The sequence below is a fragment of the Prunus persica genome, chromosome G1, assembly GCF_000346465.2.
Source record: "Prunus persica cultivar Lovell chromosome G1, Prunus_persica_NCBIv2, whole genome shotgun sequence".
Taxonomy (NCBI): Eukaryota; Viridiplantae; Streptophyta; class Magnoliopsida; order Rosales; family Rosaceae; genus Prunus; species Prunus persica.
In genome coordinates, this window is record NC_034009.1 from 26,601,453 (window position 1) to 26,618,352 (window position 16,900).

The following is a 16,900-nucleotide window of genomic DNA, read 5'->3' on the forward strand; positions in this document are numbered from 1 at the left end:
AAGATAAGGGAATCCAACAAAGTGAGATGGACAAAGATAAGCTTTCAGAATATGATTGAAACAAGACAACATGAGATGGGAAATGGTTCAAAAAATAATTGAAGAAGATAAGTGGAGGTGGACAAGGGTTCAGAACATTATTGAAGGAATATAAAAGAATCCAATGAAGTAAAAATTAAAGTAAAAAATGTAGGTACCCATCCATTTGTCTATAAATATTTACTCCATATGCAACCTAATCAACCACACCGATGAAACCTAGCAATCAAAGGAAGCATTATACATTTGATTGGAGATGCCCCCATCCTAGATGCAATCCACCTCCACCTCCTGTAATAATCAAGAAATGCATTGAACAAGTGTTTCTAGAGACCGACTTCACTCAAAGTTCAGAAATCTGATGCCATAAGCTATATCCAAAGTCCAACACCAAGATCATCAAAGAGAAATTTGTAGTTCATAAGCATGATAATGACACAATTCATTTAACACCGGAAGAGTATAAAGAAAAATGGGAGGGAGTTATGGTGATGGCTTCAATAAAGGGTTCAAATTATTCCGAGCTTACGCAAAAGTAGTAGCTCTAAGGGCTGTAAATTGGGATGATGTAGATGTTGTGACCGCATTGCAACTAACCAAATAAGTCATATTGTTGCATTTATTGCCGCCCTCTGGGGTCGTTTCAATTGGTTGAAAGGTTTGAAAGAGAACGTTGTTCTAGGGGGTATGATACCCGTTGGTACAGAATTCAAAGGATTAGTGCACCGTTCAAGGCAACATAACAACATTCCTTTCAATTTTAGAGAGACGCGAAAGCGAAAGCCTATGGGGTCGCTTTTGTAACTGGATAACTAGCACTGAAAACCGTCTTTACATTGGATGGTTTGGTGTTTTGATGATCCCTACTTTATTGACCTCAACTTCTGTATTTATTATTGCTTTCATTGCTGCACCTCCAGTATATCCACTCATGTGGTACTTCATTATATGATATATAAGAATTATATGATATATATAAGATCCATCTGTATAAATATCATCATCTACATCCAGAAAGCCGTATGCTTTGGAAGAAGCTTGTACAGTTTGGGAAGGGGTTTTGATTGATCAAATAGAAGAATCTACTTCAACCGATATGCCCTTAGGCACGGCCATACATAACATAGAAATCACACTTGAAAAGAGTGAACAATTAACTAGAGCAACAAGTGCTATAGCGAAACTGATTGCAAAAGAGGGGAAATCGGCCACATTAAAATTACCTTCTGGGGAGGTCCGTTTGATATCCAAATACTGCTCAGCAACAATCGAACAAGTGGGGATTTTTAATGTAAGTCATGTGGTACTTGTTTTTACTTCCAAGTCTATGAAATAAAATGTTGTTGTACTTGTTTTTATTTTTAAGTGAAATTATATTATGTTTTGGAATTTAAATTTGTTTAGGTTAAAATGTTCATAAAATTAAATCATGAATGTTGAAACAAAAACAATGTCAAGAAAAATTAACGACAAAAAGAAAATTGGGAGTTAACTATTTTTAAATAATTTAATAAAATTGCGAACTCAAACTATGAATCTATATAGTTGAAGATAAAAATAGTTTGAATTCGGATAATACATGAATAATTATATTTAAAAAGATAGAATTTTGAATATAACCTCAACATGATTGGAGATGGTTTAATATAATTAAAATAATATGCACCAAATCCTGATCACTATTGTGAATGGCGCCAAATAATTGTCAAAAGAAAAAAGAAAATCTCAGTATGGTTTTTAATTATTATTTTTTGCTACCATACCTACTCGGTACACTTCCTTGTCTTATTTTCTGTGCATGAATGAGATGATGGATATATTATTTTATCATGCATTTCAATCGCCTTGAATCAAAATACAAAACCTAATGAGTGAATGCCGTTCATATTATTTTATCACGTGATGGGAATAAATTAGGACATATTATAAATAAATAAATTTAAACTTGCTCCCAGGAATCAAAGGATCACGGACCACACTTTGTCTCTTGTCCAGCTTTGACAACCATGAGCCAGCAGCCCTGAACACCAACTTATATTAAAGCGGATCCGATGAATTGGTTCGGTAGAGCCCATTATTTGGCCCAACAGGCCTAATCAGTTCTCAATGACAATGCTTTTGGGCTACAAAAACAAGTTGGGTTTCAAGTATCCAATCCCGAGCACGCTCGTTTAATCTCCTTTTCCATGCACCAGAATAGTTTAAAATATCGCTGTGAGAAAACATACATATAAAAAAGAACTTTGTGAAATGATTATAGAGAAATGAGACTTCGCCAATATCCAATGTTTTCGGACACAAGATACAAAGGCAATTTGACATCATTGAGATTCATGACCCAAAGTTGAAACCAAAACCATGCGTGCATGGCTGCATGGCAGACCAGCCAAGGCATAGCGTAATCCCACTGTTAACTCAATCGAAGAAAAGGCCCCAAAATATTTGGGCAAAAGTTGGTCCCTTGAGCATCATTGTCGTCTATCTTAAAATGAAAGCAAGCAATCGCCCACAATTTATCATTACCAAACGATGTGTTCACACTCATAATTGCCACGTGGGCTGATCTTAATCAGCTATATGATGCTCATTGTTTGCTCCACAAAAGGAGGAATTTTTTTAAATTTTGTTCCTACAAGTCTCCAACATGCATGGCATATATTGCACACGAGGCAATTAACTTTATTCATTAAAATGGCGGAGATGGGAATTGGGAAAGCTATACTACTAGATCTATAAACGGATTAGATTTGGATTGGATATACCTTAGTTTAAATCCGAATATATTTATAAATACATTATCAGATTTAGATTATTAAATTGCACCTATCAATTTATATTTATTACGCATTGAGTTGGATTTATTTTGATATGTGCACAAAATCAAAATTTCAGTAGTAGCGTCAATCTTTTATTGTATTTATCTACTTTTTATATCAAATTTTGATATTTTATCATAAAAATTAATTTTAAGTGTATTCTTAGTGCATATAAAATTAAAATGACTCATTTACACACATAAAATATTAATATAAAAATTAAATTATACTTCATACTAAGTCGGATCATATTATTATCGAATCAGATAAACTATAGTCGATATCCGAATCCATTTATAATCGGATTACAGGATTTGGATTGTAATCGGATTCACGGATTGAGAAGTCCAATCCATCTTCTATTAATTACACCGAATTCGGATAAAAATATGATTCATTTACATGTCTATACTTATACATACAATTTTCTACTTCACACACGTGCCAAAAGTCTCAATTTAATCTTAATGCGCAAATCCTATTTGATGATAATTTGTTTTAGTAATATTTAGTTTAATGGAGAATGTATTCCGTTTTCACTTTAACGTATTTCAAATTCTAAATTTTTTCTTAAATTTCGGGGCGTACAAATACACAATTACTCTTGTACCCTTATGTTTTTTATGATTCTCATGCACGTGTATAATAATTTTATGTCTAAAGTCATCCTAATAATCACACATCAAACAATTCACAATCCATTGTGACTAAAGTTGATTAGTGAATGGACCATAATTCACAAGTTAGGGAAATCTCTAATTTCTAATCCCACTGGATTTTGCTGCCCCACTCTTAATGTGGCTTTGTTCCCCGTTAGCTAAAGGAAAATACTACCCCCTCAATCACACCAAATGCCATACAAAGCCACCGACCACATCAAATTATTCGAATATAAATAAAGAAAAAAAACCCCCAAAAGGAATAAATAACAAATCAGTGGCGAGATATGTAAAATACCCATAAAAGAGGGGCACTTATTGGCTCTAGAATCAGGCACAGCAAAGATATGATATTTTGGAACATTTGTTTGTATCCAAATCCAACAAAAACAAAAGCCAAATTGAGCAAACCCTAATTGAGAACCTTATCATTTTATACTGTACTTCCAAAAAATAATTAAATTACAATAAAATTATATTGTTATAATAATAGTTGAATCAAAGTCAGTCACAAAGGGAAAGTCGGAAAGTCGGAAAGTCGGAAAGTAAGAAAGAAAAAGCAAATGCCAAACAAACGCGTCACTAGTAAGCAGAGGCAGCAATCAGATTCTTTTTGTGCCTCACCAAATTAATTACCAAACTTTATTTCATAATATTTAATTAGTGAATATAATTAATGAGAATTAATAACAATAATAATATTCCTGGAATTTTTGTATAAAGCGAGCAACGCCGAGACTGTGTGGTCTGTGTCTCTGAGTCTTTAAACCGCTTGCTCGCTCGCGGCCCAGTCATTCATATCGTCTCTTTAGGTTTTTTTGGTTCCATTTCTTCAGTGTTTGGCTATGGCGGAAGAGATTGTGGCGGGGTCTGCTGATTTTCCATTGAAGAGGTCCAGAGAAGAAGAAGAGAACGGAGTTTATGCGGCCTCAACCGTGTCCGTGGAGACTGATACTGGCAAAGAGGCTGATGGTGTTTCTGCTGTTATTCCTGGGTGGTTTTCAGAGATTAGCCCAATGTGGCCAGGTTGGTTTTCTTTTACTTACCCATCTTTTTGTTTTCCTCTCGCTATGACATGTGTTTGGCAGCTCAGAAATTGTGGGAAAGTTGCGAAGTCGTACAAATAGTGTATTTGTAGCAAGGAATGTTATGAACTCGTTGTTGGTTTTTTATATATTTTTAAATCTTTATGTGTATGGCTGTTATTGGTTAATGCTTGCTAATGAAATCCTGTGATTTGTTTATTGTACAGAGTAACAGTTTAGAATGAAACTAATAGATTATGTAATTTATATGGGAACAAGTTCTTGTACAGAATTAACAGTTTAGATTGAAATAATAAATTGTGCAAATTATATGGGAATACATGTAGTGTGCTATCTGTGACATGCTTGCATTATTCCATTTTCATTAGATTTTGGACCACATATATCAGTTCATGATGCTTGTCTTGTCTCCAAAGTTTATTATGGGTTTCTTTTTCCAGAGCTACCTTAGGATTTCATGTCAATTTGCTATTTTTCAGTGTTGTTTATGAGTTTCTTTCCCATGAAAAGCTGTGTTTCCCATGAGCTCCTTTGAAATTCCAAACCCAAGACTATGCCACGTGATAATTGTTAGTGAGGAACCTCCTTTGCTTTCTTGTTTGTCATCAAGTGTGGACCGCAATGCATACTGCTTGAGGCTGAAATGTCTAGTGGTACTGGGTCACTTGGAAGTTCGATCTGTTGATATTATATGGTTTCATGTTACAATACCGGCAGTTTTACTTTAATGAATAATTTATGTTTGTGGGAGTAATAATGTGTATAGTGTTGCCTGTAAGCACTGTATGTTTGAAGCATAAGATTAATAATTGGCTTTGTTGCTTTTCCTTGATGTGCTGTACAAATGAAAACAAGAATGTTTTCAGTCTTTGTTGTTTGGTTATTGCAGCTTCCCATTGTTTGGTAGACAGCCTGATTATAGAACTAGGCTGTATACTTTGTGGAAATTGATTTATACATGATATTATGCAGGAGAGGCACATTCCTTGAAGATAGAGAAGATTCTATTTCAAGGGAAGTCTGACTATCAGGATGTGATGGTCTTCCAGGTATTTGACATTTCTCAGAAGATGTTAGTGTTACTTTTAACCAGTATCTATTTCTATTGAGAAAAGAAAGAAATTATCTTAATTGATGCTATGATTTCGTCTTACAGTCATCAACATATGGAAAGGTTCTTGTATTGGATGGGGTGATTCAGCTAACCGAAAGGGATGAATGTGCCTATCAAGAAATGATTACTCATCTTCCCCTCTGCTCAATTCCAAACCCAGTGAAGGTTAATATTATTATTTTTAAGCTAAATCACTAACTAGGAATCTGATTTGACATTTTTCATAACAATACAAAAAAGTTATGTACCCACGGACATGACAGTCCCCTGTTTTTATTGTTCACAAACCTTTGTTAAGAGCATGATCTGTGAAGTGCATTAGTTTTGTTCTCTATGATTTGTTGTTCTTTAATTATCTTTCCAAATTGGTATTCTTTAGGTTTTGGTTATCGGTGGAGGAGATGGTGGAGTTCTGCGGGAAGTGGCTCGCTATTCTTCTATTGAGCAGATAGATATATGTGAGATTGACAAGATGGTGGTTGATGTAAGTAATATCAATCATATCTTTGGGTCTGTTCTGCTTGGGTTTTATTGTATCAATTATTCAAAGTTGCTAATACATCATACTAGAATGAATTCAATGTGGTTGGAACATGCATGTTTTTATGCGGTTCTTATTTGACATGCAAAAATGGACTAAAGACTTCTGAATAATATCGGATGAAATGATAAAGGGTTGATTCTTCCTACTCCATTCCAGGTGTCTAAGCAGTTTTTCCCTGCCGTAGCTGTTGGATATGAGGACCCACGAGTCAAGCTTCATGTTGGTGATGGTAAGATCTGCTTGTTCCTCTTCTGTTTTTCTTGCCTTTTCTTTTCGCTTCTTGCAAATGGCATCCTCATAAACTTTCTTTCGATATTGTAGGAGTTGCATTTTTGAAGGCTGTTCCTGCAGGAACTTATGATGCAGTAATAGTGGACTCTTCTGACCCAATAGGTATTAATAAGAAATGACATGCATCATGCTCCCAATAGGAACCTGAGAATTATGTTATGTGTGAGTTTACTGGTTTTGATGTTTGTTTTCTATTAGGTCCTGCACAAGAGCTTTTTGAGAAGCCCTTTTTTCAGACAGTAGCAAATGCTCTTCGTCCAGGAGGAGTCGTGTGTACACAGGCAGAGAGTATATGGCTTCACATGCACATCATTGAGGATATTGTGGCCAACTGTCGCCAGATATTTAAAGGCTCCGTCAACTACGCATGGACTACAGTCCCTACATATCCAAGGCATACACTTTTCTGAGTCTCTTTTACATCCTCTCCCTCTCTCTCTCCCTCATGCAGACGCATACACAGGTCCACAAGGGATGTGTCTGCATGGTTGCACGTTTGTGTTTATAACAAGTTTAATAGTGGCATTTTCTCATTTTGCAATGTACTAGCTGGTAAATTATCATAACTAATGGTTTCTGAAGTGCAACATGTGACTTAGAGACCACCATATTTTTCTGAATTTAGCTTTCTTTGTTCTTTTACTTTTGAAATTAGTTTAATTTTTTATTTTCTTTTTGCTGCAAGTGATAACTCCATCACTTACACGGCCATCCATTATTTGATTGTCTTCCAGTATGACAAGTTGGCATCATGTCGTACAAAGTAGAGTGTTAATTATTTTTCTATGTTGGTGACGTGGTCTGTGATTTGTCTGATTAGACATGTTCCTATCTTTTCTGCTGATTTTACTTTTTACTTCTTCAGTGGGGTGATTGGTTTTATGCTTTGTTCTACCGAGGGACCTGCTGTGGATTTTAAGCACCCTGTGAATCCAATTGATGCAAATGACAGTCAAAAATCAAGACCATTGAAATTTTACAACTCTGAGGTGTGACTTTTGTTTTGTTTTTTATTTTTTTGGGTGAGCTTGTCAATATTATCCCCCTTTTTTCTGTTGGATTTAATTATTTCTCTCATTTTCAGATTCACACAGCTGCTTTCTGTCTACCATCTTTTGCAAAGAAGGTGATTGATGCAAAAGCAAATTGAGGAAAATTTTCAGTAGCATCCAACGAGCAGATTGGCTATTGCTGAGTACCTGCTTTTGGCCTAGTTGAAATAGTTTTTCCAGAGCAATGGACCATGGAATAATTGATATTTAAATTGCTGTTCAAGAGTTTGTCCCAATTGGGATTGTTAGAGCTTTAGTGACATCAACGATGCTCTCAAAGATCGTCTTTCCTTCCTTTATGGATAGTTACGAAAATAGTAATATAAGCAAGCTAGTTTTGCCTCCATTTAATGTTCATTACATGTTTTCCTGTAAACCTGTAGTTTATATAACTGCCCCTGAACAGAGAGATAAGAGAAGAAGAGCATGTATGAAGCTTGCAACGTCTCTCGGAACCTACTCTGTTTCTAGTTTTGTTCTACAATCTGAACTATTATTATCAGCAGGTTCTGTTTTCTCTGTTCTCAGATTACTCCTCTCAACTTTTCCCATTTCCATGTCAACTTTCTTCTTCAAAATCCGCCTTTTGCAGTTGTCAAAATAAACCATATATACGACCCACTTCACCACATTAACCATGCAGAAAAGCCCAACCTGAGCAAAAATCCCATTTCCTCTTTCATAGCATTCAAAAAAGAGCCCTGACCACCTTAAAGCAAGCCCCAAAACAGAGAAAACAAGCGTTATGAGAAGCCCTTGCCGCTCGTTGCCTCTGCTTAGATGAGCAGATAGTATCAATGCATTAGCTCCATTTGCATCCTCCAATATTGAAACCACTATGGCCATGTTCCATATAGACCTCCATTCTAAGTACTTTGCCAGCAGTGCCATACAAGCTGCCCTATATAACACTCCAAAATACAGCTTACAGTTGTACCCCAAGTTGTTCAATATAACATAGTAGATTGATGCTAACCATACTGATCCAAGTACAGTGCAAGTTGAGAAGAAAAGAACCCAGATGGATGTGACAAGAGTGCCTCTAAAATTGGCTTTGGATGCTGTTTTTTTTCCTTCTGCGAGTGTCGTCAATGCTAAATTGACTGTGACAAAAGCAGTGCAGAGCTCTAGGAGATGAAGAGGCACCACATAAAGAAATCCCAGTTGAATCAAGTTGTTGGGAAATTTATCGGTCATTCGGGCAGCCGTATGGAGCAGTGTTTGCCAGTTGTGGTGGTAGTTACTAGGGTGTTGTTGCCTTACAAATTCTGAGATTTGAACCAGGGTTCTTTGGAGCAATAGCTCATAGTAAACTGAGAAGCAGAAGAGAGGTAGAGAGGAGAGAAAGGTGAGTAGAATAAAGTAGTTAGTGTTGTAGATTAAACTCAGGGCTTGTTTGAATGTATCAAAGAATCCTAGCTTTTGCTTCAGCATGGTATGGTTGCTTTCCATATCCACGATCGTCTTCTCCTTAAGTTGCTACAAATGAAGCAGGGAGAATTTTATTAAAGGACTTCACTTGAGAACAAGACAGTGGTAAATTCATAATGCATTGAGAAGAATCCCTTAGGCTTCAATTCAAACCCAGTGGGCATCAAGTCATTGGCTTGGTTGGTATTTGATAATGATGCCATACCTGTTACTTATATAGTGAGCTCCCATTGGGCAGCCCTTTTGTCATTAATTAAACCAACACTAGTCAAGAGATATCCATGGGTCTAAAAAGCCAAACTAATTGGCCCATGGAGACCCAAAATAGTGGGCTTAAGAATTACCACTTCCAAATGAAGCAGAGAGTTAGTCCAAGGTCCAAAGAGATTTGGCTATACTTCTTGCATCCCCACCAACGAAATAATTTCTTTTATACTGACTTCAGCCTTGGTTAAAGCGACTAAGTAAATTTAGGTTTTAGTCACAAAATAACTTTTATTTTTAAAAAAAGTCAAAGTTTAAAAAAAAAAATGAAAAACCTCTTAATTTTCAAACTAAAGACATGCAAATGTAAAAGATTCTTTAGAAAATTCAAAAATAAATAAGAGCAATTTTATCTATTTTAGCTTCTTTTAAAAAATTTCTCTCTCCTTTAGTCTTTTCTAGAGTCTCCCGACACTACACCTTCAGCCCCCTCCCTCCCTGGTCGGAATCCTTACGATGGATGGCCTCCCTGGAACCCCATAAGTTTCGGTGTCCTTTTGCTCCTCACTTGTCTTCTTTGTTTGGGGCCTTGCTGTCACCCATGCTGGACAACAGTCCTATTGAAGATATTGTGATTGTTTTTATTTAAGCTTGTTTGTTTCCTTATGCTGCCCAGGTGTATGTGGTTCTGGCCCTCGCCGGTCTGTTATTGAAAGTTTCGTATTGATCAAAAAGAAAAACACTACCCCGAGTAATTAAGGGGTCTTTCATTAGGTTGAGACGGTCGTTTCATAATTTGAGACTGATTGATTGGACTTGATGTTACCTTTACCGTTGGCTGATTTGGCAATTCAACACGGAAAGAAGCTTCATATTTTTCAACTATGAGTTTTTGAGGGCAGAAAAACTTGTGCGAATGGAGATAGCATTGTTTTGCTGTCTTCAATTAATCAAATTATGCTATATGGAAAAATTATAATGCGTGTTATATCGTGATTGACTGAGAATCGTAAATGTATGATTTTGCTTGCTTCCTTTATTATGTCTTTTTTTGTTGTAGGGGTGACTGAACTGAATAGTTAGTCATATTCTACAAAGGACTTGTAACTTAGTTGTTAAGAACATGCATTTATGCATTCTAAATCTTATGTTTGATTTTCCTTTCTCCAACATCGCTCGTCTAAAAAAGAAAAACAAACAAAAATCATACCATATTTCTGTCTGTCATCTTTTGCAAAGTATGTAGGTGATTGATTCAATCAAAGAGAAATTGGGGGAAATTGTCGTGTGTAGAGTCGTAGATAGTTGATATGTGGTTATAAATGTATTGAATTGCGGCCTTCTCCTACTGCTGATTGACATAGCAATAGGCATGGGGAAGACGCAAATCTCAGCAACGACACAAGTTGCTTAAAATAAATAAAGCGTCCGAAAAGAAAAAACCAATGCTTGCTTAGAGAAAGTGAGAGCATTAACAAAGGTGCCCCATATAACAGTGACAGATTGAGATTATACCCAAATAGTGAAAGAAATAGTAGGTTGATTTTGATACATACTAACGATATTATTATAATAAAAGGATCAAAATGCAAGTGCCCCTCAAAATTGAATGCACTATATCTTCTTCATATTTTAAGTGGCTTTCTTTTTTCATATATATTTTAAGTGGCTTTGAATGATATAGAAGATGAGAGTTGAGGTTTCCTTGGTCAATTGCAACATGGGTGGCTTTAAAGAATTCTTATTTTAATTTTCACATGGCAACTATTTTTGTTATTTGCAATTTGAAATTGGTATATTTTAAGAAAATGTTCAAAATCCAAGGTTTAATACACAAAAATATAGGTACATTATTTATAATAAAAAAAATAGGTTCATTATTGAATATGGTCCATTATAAGCAAAAATATAGGTACATTATTTATATATAAAAAATACAGGTACATGATTTAGTATACAAAAATATAGGTACATTATTTATACATAAAAAATAGGTACATTATTGAAGTCATAACAATAGGTACATTATGTATAAGGAAAAAATAGGTATACAAAAATATAGTGTTGTAGGTAAATTAATGTACCTCAAACAAATTAATTTCAAATACATAATAATTATTAAATTTTAAATTTTGATATAAATAAAAGGAAATAACTAATTAATATGAAATTAAAATAAAATATGATCAGGTAGTCGGATTTGGAAAAGCAAACCAAGTTTTAATTATATGTTTCGTTTACAAAATATAACCAATCATAGTATACATAAAAAATATAAAAAATAAAAAATAAAGGTATATTGGAACCAATCAATTTCAAAAACATACGACACTAATTACACACCAAGTTTAATTATATATAAAATAAATAAATAAAACTGACCCACAAAACTTATGCAAAATTGAAACACCATTATGACGTTGAATAGCAAACAATTTGTTGGGAAAAAAAGAAGTTAAAATGCAATTAGGGGTATTTTAGAAATTCATAAAATATAACATTTAATATGTTAAGCTTGCTTAGGTAACTTACTTAGGTGAATTCTAGTCACCAAGTTTTACATGTAAAAATTGGGTTTAATTTATAGAAAAATAAAAGAATGGGTTGTAGGTAAAAAATAATAATAATAATTTAAAGGAGAAAACCCAAATTTACTATATATATATATATTATATCGGTTAAGGTTTCTTTGATCCCAATTCAATGATCCCAAAACAGGGCAAACCTAATATGAGTATCGGGTTAGGATTAAAATAAGTCAAGCGTTCGATTTAGGGTTTAGGTGTCTGATTTCCTTCGATGATAAAAAAAAAATATAGATAAAAGAAAAGGCATAACAACTTTAAACCAGGTCCACACAGACAAAACAAGCCTTGAAAGAAGTCCTTGCGTCCCTTAAGGGACCATCTCTATGAAGAGAGCCATTTATGCCATCATGGTCTCTCTCTCTCTCTTCTCCATGAGAGAGAGTTTTAAAAAGTTAAAAGAGAAAGCACTTGCCGATAGCTTGATACTAAAGATATTAACCCAAATACTAAACAAATTGAGGTTAGAAAAGGAGCAAGATGAAGGTGACAAGGGTGCCCCTCTGCAATAAATGCATTTTGGTGAAACATCAACCTAGCGAGGATTACCAGATATAATTTTTGAATTGAAATTTCTGAACCATCCATTTGGGGAAGCGGAAGATATTGCAGAATGTGGTCCCCTCCTCTGTTCTGATTGTAACCAGAATTATTTGAGAGTGTCCTCACACAGCAAGCAAATATCCCAACACCAACATGAAGCCTTTATTTATTCCAACCAACTGATCCCACACCTCACTACCTTTTTTTCTCTCTTTTGTTAATTACTTTCCCATTTTGCAGTGAAGGGCAATACCAGAATTATGGATGCCTTCTCTTCCTCTTTCCTATCCACATTTCCCACTCAAAATCTCTCTCTCTCTCTCCTGCCATAGCAACCCCCAAGTTCAGCATTTCCTCTGTTAGAATTGAAGAAAGACCATCAAGCCCACCACCAGCTTCAAAACCCACCTCCACAAAAGCACCACAGCCTCCAAAAACTCCATCCCCGCCACTAACAACAAAAGCTCGCGATTACAACAATGCTTCAACATTCTCTGCGGCAAAAAAAGGAACAGATCCTACGCTACCTGCGGTGATCTTCAACGCTTTGGATGACATCATAAACAACTTCATAGACCCTCCACTGCGCCCTTCTGTGGACCCAAAGCACGTCCTCTCCAACAACTTTGCTCCGGTTGATGAGCTTCCTCCGACCGAGTGTGAGATCATACAGGGCTCCCTACCGCCGTGCCTCGACGGTGCCTACATCCGCAATGGCCCGAACCCGCAGTACCTTCCGCGTGGGCCCTACCACCTGTTTGACGGAGACGGCATGCTTCACTCTGTTAGGATCTCCAAAGGCCGTGCCGTGCTGTGCAGCCGCTATGTCAAGACCTACAAATACACCATTGAGCGTGATGCTGGCTACCCTATTCTTCCCAGCGTCTTCTCTGGCTTCAACGGCCTCACTGCCTCCGCCACACGTGGCGCTCTCTCCGCTGCCCGCGTCTTTACAGGCAGAGTCTAAAATTTTCACTAATACTATTTAAATCAATTTGGCAAAATTACACACTAACCCCATGGTTTTATTAATTCACTCAATTTATAAGATGCGAACAATTATACTACCAAACTATAAACTCGAAGTCGGAGTCATAAATACAATTTTTTAGAATAGAAATTTCCATATGACTTTTCTTAATATTTTCAATACTTTTGGTAACAGGCCAATACAATCCTGCTAATGGCATTGGTCTTGCAAACACAAGTTTGGCTTTCTTTGGCAACCAACTTTATGCGCTTGGCGAGTCTGATCTCCCTTATTCTTTGCGTTTGACATCCAATGGAGATATCCAAACTCTGGGACGCCATGATTTTGATGGCAAGCTCTTCATGAGCATGACGGCTCATCCAAAGATAGACCCTGAAACAGGGGAGGCCTTTGCCTTCCGCTACGGCCCCTTGCCTCCATTTCTAACATACTTTCGGTTTGATGCAAACGGCACAAAGCAGCCAGACGTGCCCATATTTTCTATGGTCACTCCATCGTTCCTCCACGACTTTGCAATCACAAAAAAATATGCCATCTTTGTTGACATACAAATTGGCATGAACCCAATTGACATGATCACCAAAGGAGCATCGCCTGTTGGCTTGGACCCTTCCAAGGTGCCTAGAATCGGAGTGATCCCGCGATACGCGAAAGATGAAACGGAGATGAGGTGGTTTGATGTGCCTGGTTTTAACATCATACATGCCATCAATGCTTGGGATGAAGAGGATGCTATAGTGATGGTGGCACCAAACATTTTGTCAGCAGAGCACACAATGGAGAGAATGGATTTGATCCATGCTTCGGTTGAGAAAGTTAGGATTGATCTCAAGACAGGGATTGTGTCAAGGCAACCCATCTCCACAAGAAATCTAGACTTTGCTGTGTTCAATCCGGCTTATGTGGGGAAGAAGAACAAGTATGTTTATGCAGCTGTGGGTGATCCAATGCCTAAGATATCAGGGGTGGTGAAATTAGATGTGTCCAATGTGGAGCACAAGGAGTGTATAGTGGCTAGCAGGATGTTTGGGCCAGGGTGCTATGGGGGTGAGCCGTTTTTCGTGGCTAGAGAGCCCGAGAATCCGGAGGCAGATGAGGACGATGGGTACGTGGTGACGTATGTTCATGATGAGAAGGCAGGAGAATCAAGCTTCTTGGTGATGGATGCCAAGTCTCCTCGGCTTGATATTGTGGCAGATGTGAGGCTGCCCCGGCGGGTGCCTTATGGCTTCCATGGACTCTTTGTGAAGGAAAGTGATCTCAACAAGTTGTAGTGTCATGTGTCCCCATTCAGCAACATAGTAAACGTTACACAAACTATAAAAATAAAAATAAAACACCCACCACATATATATACTGTCATAACCACAAACCATTACAATTACAAGTTTGAAATATATATTGTACATATTTTCAATAAAGCTATCTGCATTTTATTTACTGATTATATTTACCACCAAAATAAAGATTATACCCCAAACTAGGTGAGTGCAAATCTGACCACAAGTTTATTCAGTCTCCCAATGGCATTCACCACATAGAGGTATGCAAGACAACAGCAGATATAGATAAATATCTGTTTAAGATCATTCCAAATTCATATGAAACTTGGCCAAGTAAACTTTTACATGATTAACTTTTCAGGAAAATTTCAGGAAAAAAAACATTACAAGTTGAGCTAGGAAGACGTAGTTAATCTGCATAATGTGGAAATTGATGCTGAACTTGCTGCAGTTCATAATTGTACTCTGGAGTTTCTGATAATCATGATCACATATATGCACAAGCCGTTTTTCAGCCACAGCTTTCACCTGTTGTACCCTTCATCATCAACCTCTTCTCTAAAGCCCGGTTCTTGCAATCGCAGAAATATATCGTGCAGGCGACCCATTTCACCACATTCCCAAAGCAGAACAAGCTAATCTGAGCAACAACACCAATATAGTTAATCCCTCTTCCATAGCAGCCGATATAGATGCAAGGCAACCTTAAACTTACTTCCCAAGCAAAGAACATAAGCATCAAAAGAATCCCTCTCCACTCACTCCCACTGCTAAAATATATTGCTAGAGCAAATGCCTTGATGCCATATGTCCCCTCCAACACTGAAATCACAAGACTCCCATTCCACACAGCACTCCATGCCAAATAAATTGCTAGCAATGCTGCAAATGATGGCCCACACCATACAGCAAAGAACAAATCATACATTGCGCCTTTGAATACAACAAAGTATGTTGTTGCTAACCATATCAATCCAAGTAAAGCACAAGTTGAGAAGACAAGGAAATAGAGAGATGTTATAAAAGTGCCCTTCAGTCTTGTTTTGTCTAAGGGTATATGTAGCATCTCCTTGAGAGTCATCAATGGTCTCTCTTCTGTGTACATCTTTGATGCCAAATCAACAACCACGAGCACGGTGCTGAGCTCTAGGAGATGGAGAGGCACCAGATAGAGAAGACCCAGATGAATGAACCCATCAGTATACTCTTTGTTCATTTTTCTGGTTGTATCAAATGGTATGATCCAAACATAGTCGAGGTCATCAAGGGGTTGTTTTAGAATTTCTGAGATTTGAACTAGGAATTTTTGGAGAACAGATTCATAGTAAACCAAGAAACAGAAGAGAGGAAGGGAGGTGAGAATTGTGAAGATGAAGAAGTTGGTGTTTCTGGCAGAGATTACAAGAGCTTTTCTGAGAATATCAAAGGCTTCCAGCTTCTGATTCTTCATCATAAGGTTGTTCTCCATCTCCATGCTTTCACTTCCAAGCTCAATCCAAACACAATTATAAATTTCTAAATGAACATAAAGTTTTTCTTGACTTCATGCAATTAGCAATACACTCAAAAGTCTTAGTTAAGTCCACCCTGACCCACCCCCACCCCCCCACCCTTTTGATGGTTGAGCAGAATGAATATTGATGGGTAGACTTGACTCAGACTTTTGCCGTCCTTGCAATTGCTTCGTGGTGCACAAAATAAAAAATTCATTATCATGGCCCTAAGTTACTAATTTTTCACATTCAGAGCCATTGTTTTGTTAACCTTGACTTCGTTTCTTTGCTCACAAAAGATATTTTAAACAGAAGTTTAACCTTGAATTTGTCTACTTGGTGGAAAATGTCGCCATTTCATATCCCCTTGCACCTTCGTGGAGACCTTTAGGCTGTAATTGATAGTTCTATTATATATCAAGGTATTGCAGACCCTTTTTGTTACCGTAGAAATTCTTGGACGCTTTAACACTCCGATGAGACGACGCAAGAGCCTAACGGTGCTCCCAAAGGCCAAAGTTTTTATATTTTTAACTCAACATTGCACCATCTGTCTTAGGTTGGGATCTCCTCCTACGAGGACCACTTCTGGGAAGTTCAGTACTCTCCTCATATCAGGTGGTCCAACCATTTGAAATAGTTTTTGTATTACTCTTAAGGAGAATTTCTGGGTGAAACAATGAAGAAACCGGCACCATTGGGTGAAACAATGTGTCGAATCGAAATAGTGTTTCTGAAGAGTTAACAATACTGTTTCAAGAGGCACCTTTTGCTGTAAATGCGTGATATAATTGTCTCCCACATAGCAA

The 16,900-nt window shown here is 36.9% G+C and overlaps 4 protein-coding genes across 4 annotated transcripts; 2 read left to right on the forward strand and 2 right to left on the reverse strand.

Moving 5' to 3' along the window:
- LOC18788330 (spermidine synthase) lies at nucleotides 4,207-7,918 on the forward strand. The gene is made up of 9 exons (XM_007222441.2): nucleotides 4,207-4,540; nucleotides 5,533-5,609; nucleotides 5,717-5,839; nucleotides 6,054-6,158; nucleotides 6,375-6,447; nucleotides 6,540-6,611; nucleotides 6,708-6,903; nucleotides 7,375-7,498; nucleotides 7,594-7,918. Exons 1-9 carry the CDS (start codon nucleotides 4,360-4,362, stop codon nucleotides 7,657-7,659), a joined length of 1,017 nt encoding a protein of 338 aa, XP_007222503.1. The 5' UTR covers nucleotides 4,207-4,359; the 3' UTR covers nucleotides 7,660-7,918.
- LOC18788994 lies at nucleotides 8,018-8,758 on the reverse strand. The gene has a single exon (XM_007226158.2). The coding sequence runs from the start codon at nucleotides 8,756-8,758 to the stop codon at nucleotides 8,018-8,020; it is 741 nt and encodes a 246-aa protein (XP_007226220.2).
- Nucleotides 12,396-14,762, forward strand: LOC18792568 (probable carotenoid cleavage dioxygenase 4, chloroplastic). Its single transcript, XM_007222371.2, is given in 3 exon segments — nucleotides 12,396-12,632; nucleotides 12,635-13,280; nucleotides 13,490-14,762. Coding segments are annotated over 3 exon segments (1,794 nt in total). The 5' UTR covers nucleotides 12,396-12,584; the 3' UTR covers nucleotides 14,590-14,762.
- On the reverse strand, nucleotides 14,592-16,191 carry LOC18788927. Its single transcript, XM_007226420.2, has one exon. It carries the CDS (start codon nucleotides 16,070-16,072, stop codon nucleotides 15,110-15,112), a length of 963 nt encoding a protein of 320 aa, XP_007226482.2. The 5' UTR covers nucleotides 16,073-16,191; the 3' UTR covers nucleotides 14,592-15,109.

What these genes read in the sequence shown, in the direction of transcription:
- LOC18788330 (XM_007222441.2), top strand. Translation starts at nt 4,360, where the DNA reads ATGGCGGAAGAGATTGTGGCGGGGTCTGCTGATTTTCCATTGAAGAGG. An exon ending in GATTAGCCCAATGTGGCCAG is followed by an intron (nt 4,541 to 5,532) that starts GTTGGTTTTCTT and finishes GATATTATGCAG; the next exon opens with GAGAGGCACATTCCTTGAAG. An exon ending in CAATTCCAAACCCAGTGAAG is followed by an intron (nt 5,840 to 6,053) that starts GTTAATATTATT and finishes GGTATTCTTTAG; the next exon opens with GTTTTGGTTATCGGTGGAGG.
- LOC18788994 (XM_007226158.2), bottom strand. Translation starts at nt 8,758, where the DNA reads ATGACCGATAAATTTCCCAACAACTTGATTCAACTGGGATTTCTTTAT.
- LOC18788927 (XM_007226420.2), bottom strand. Translation starts at nt 16,072, where the DNA reads ATGGAGATGGAGAACAACCTTATGATGAAGAATCAGAAGCTGGAAGCC.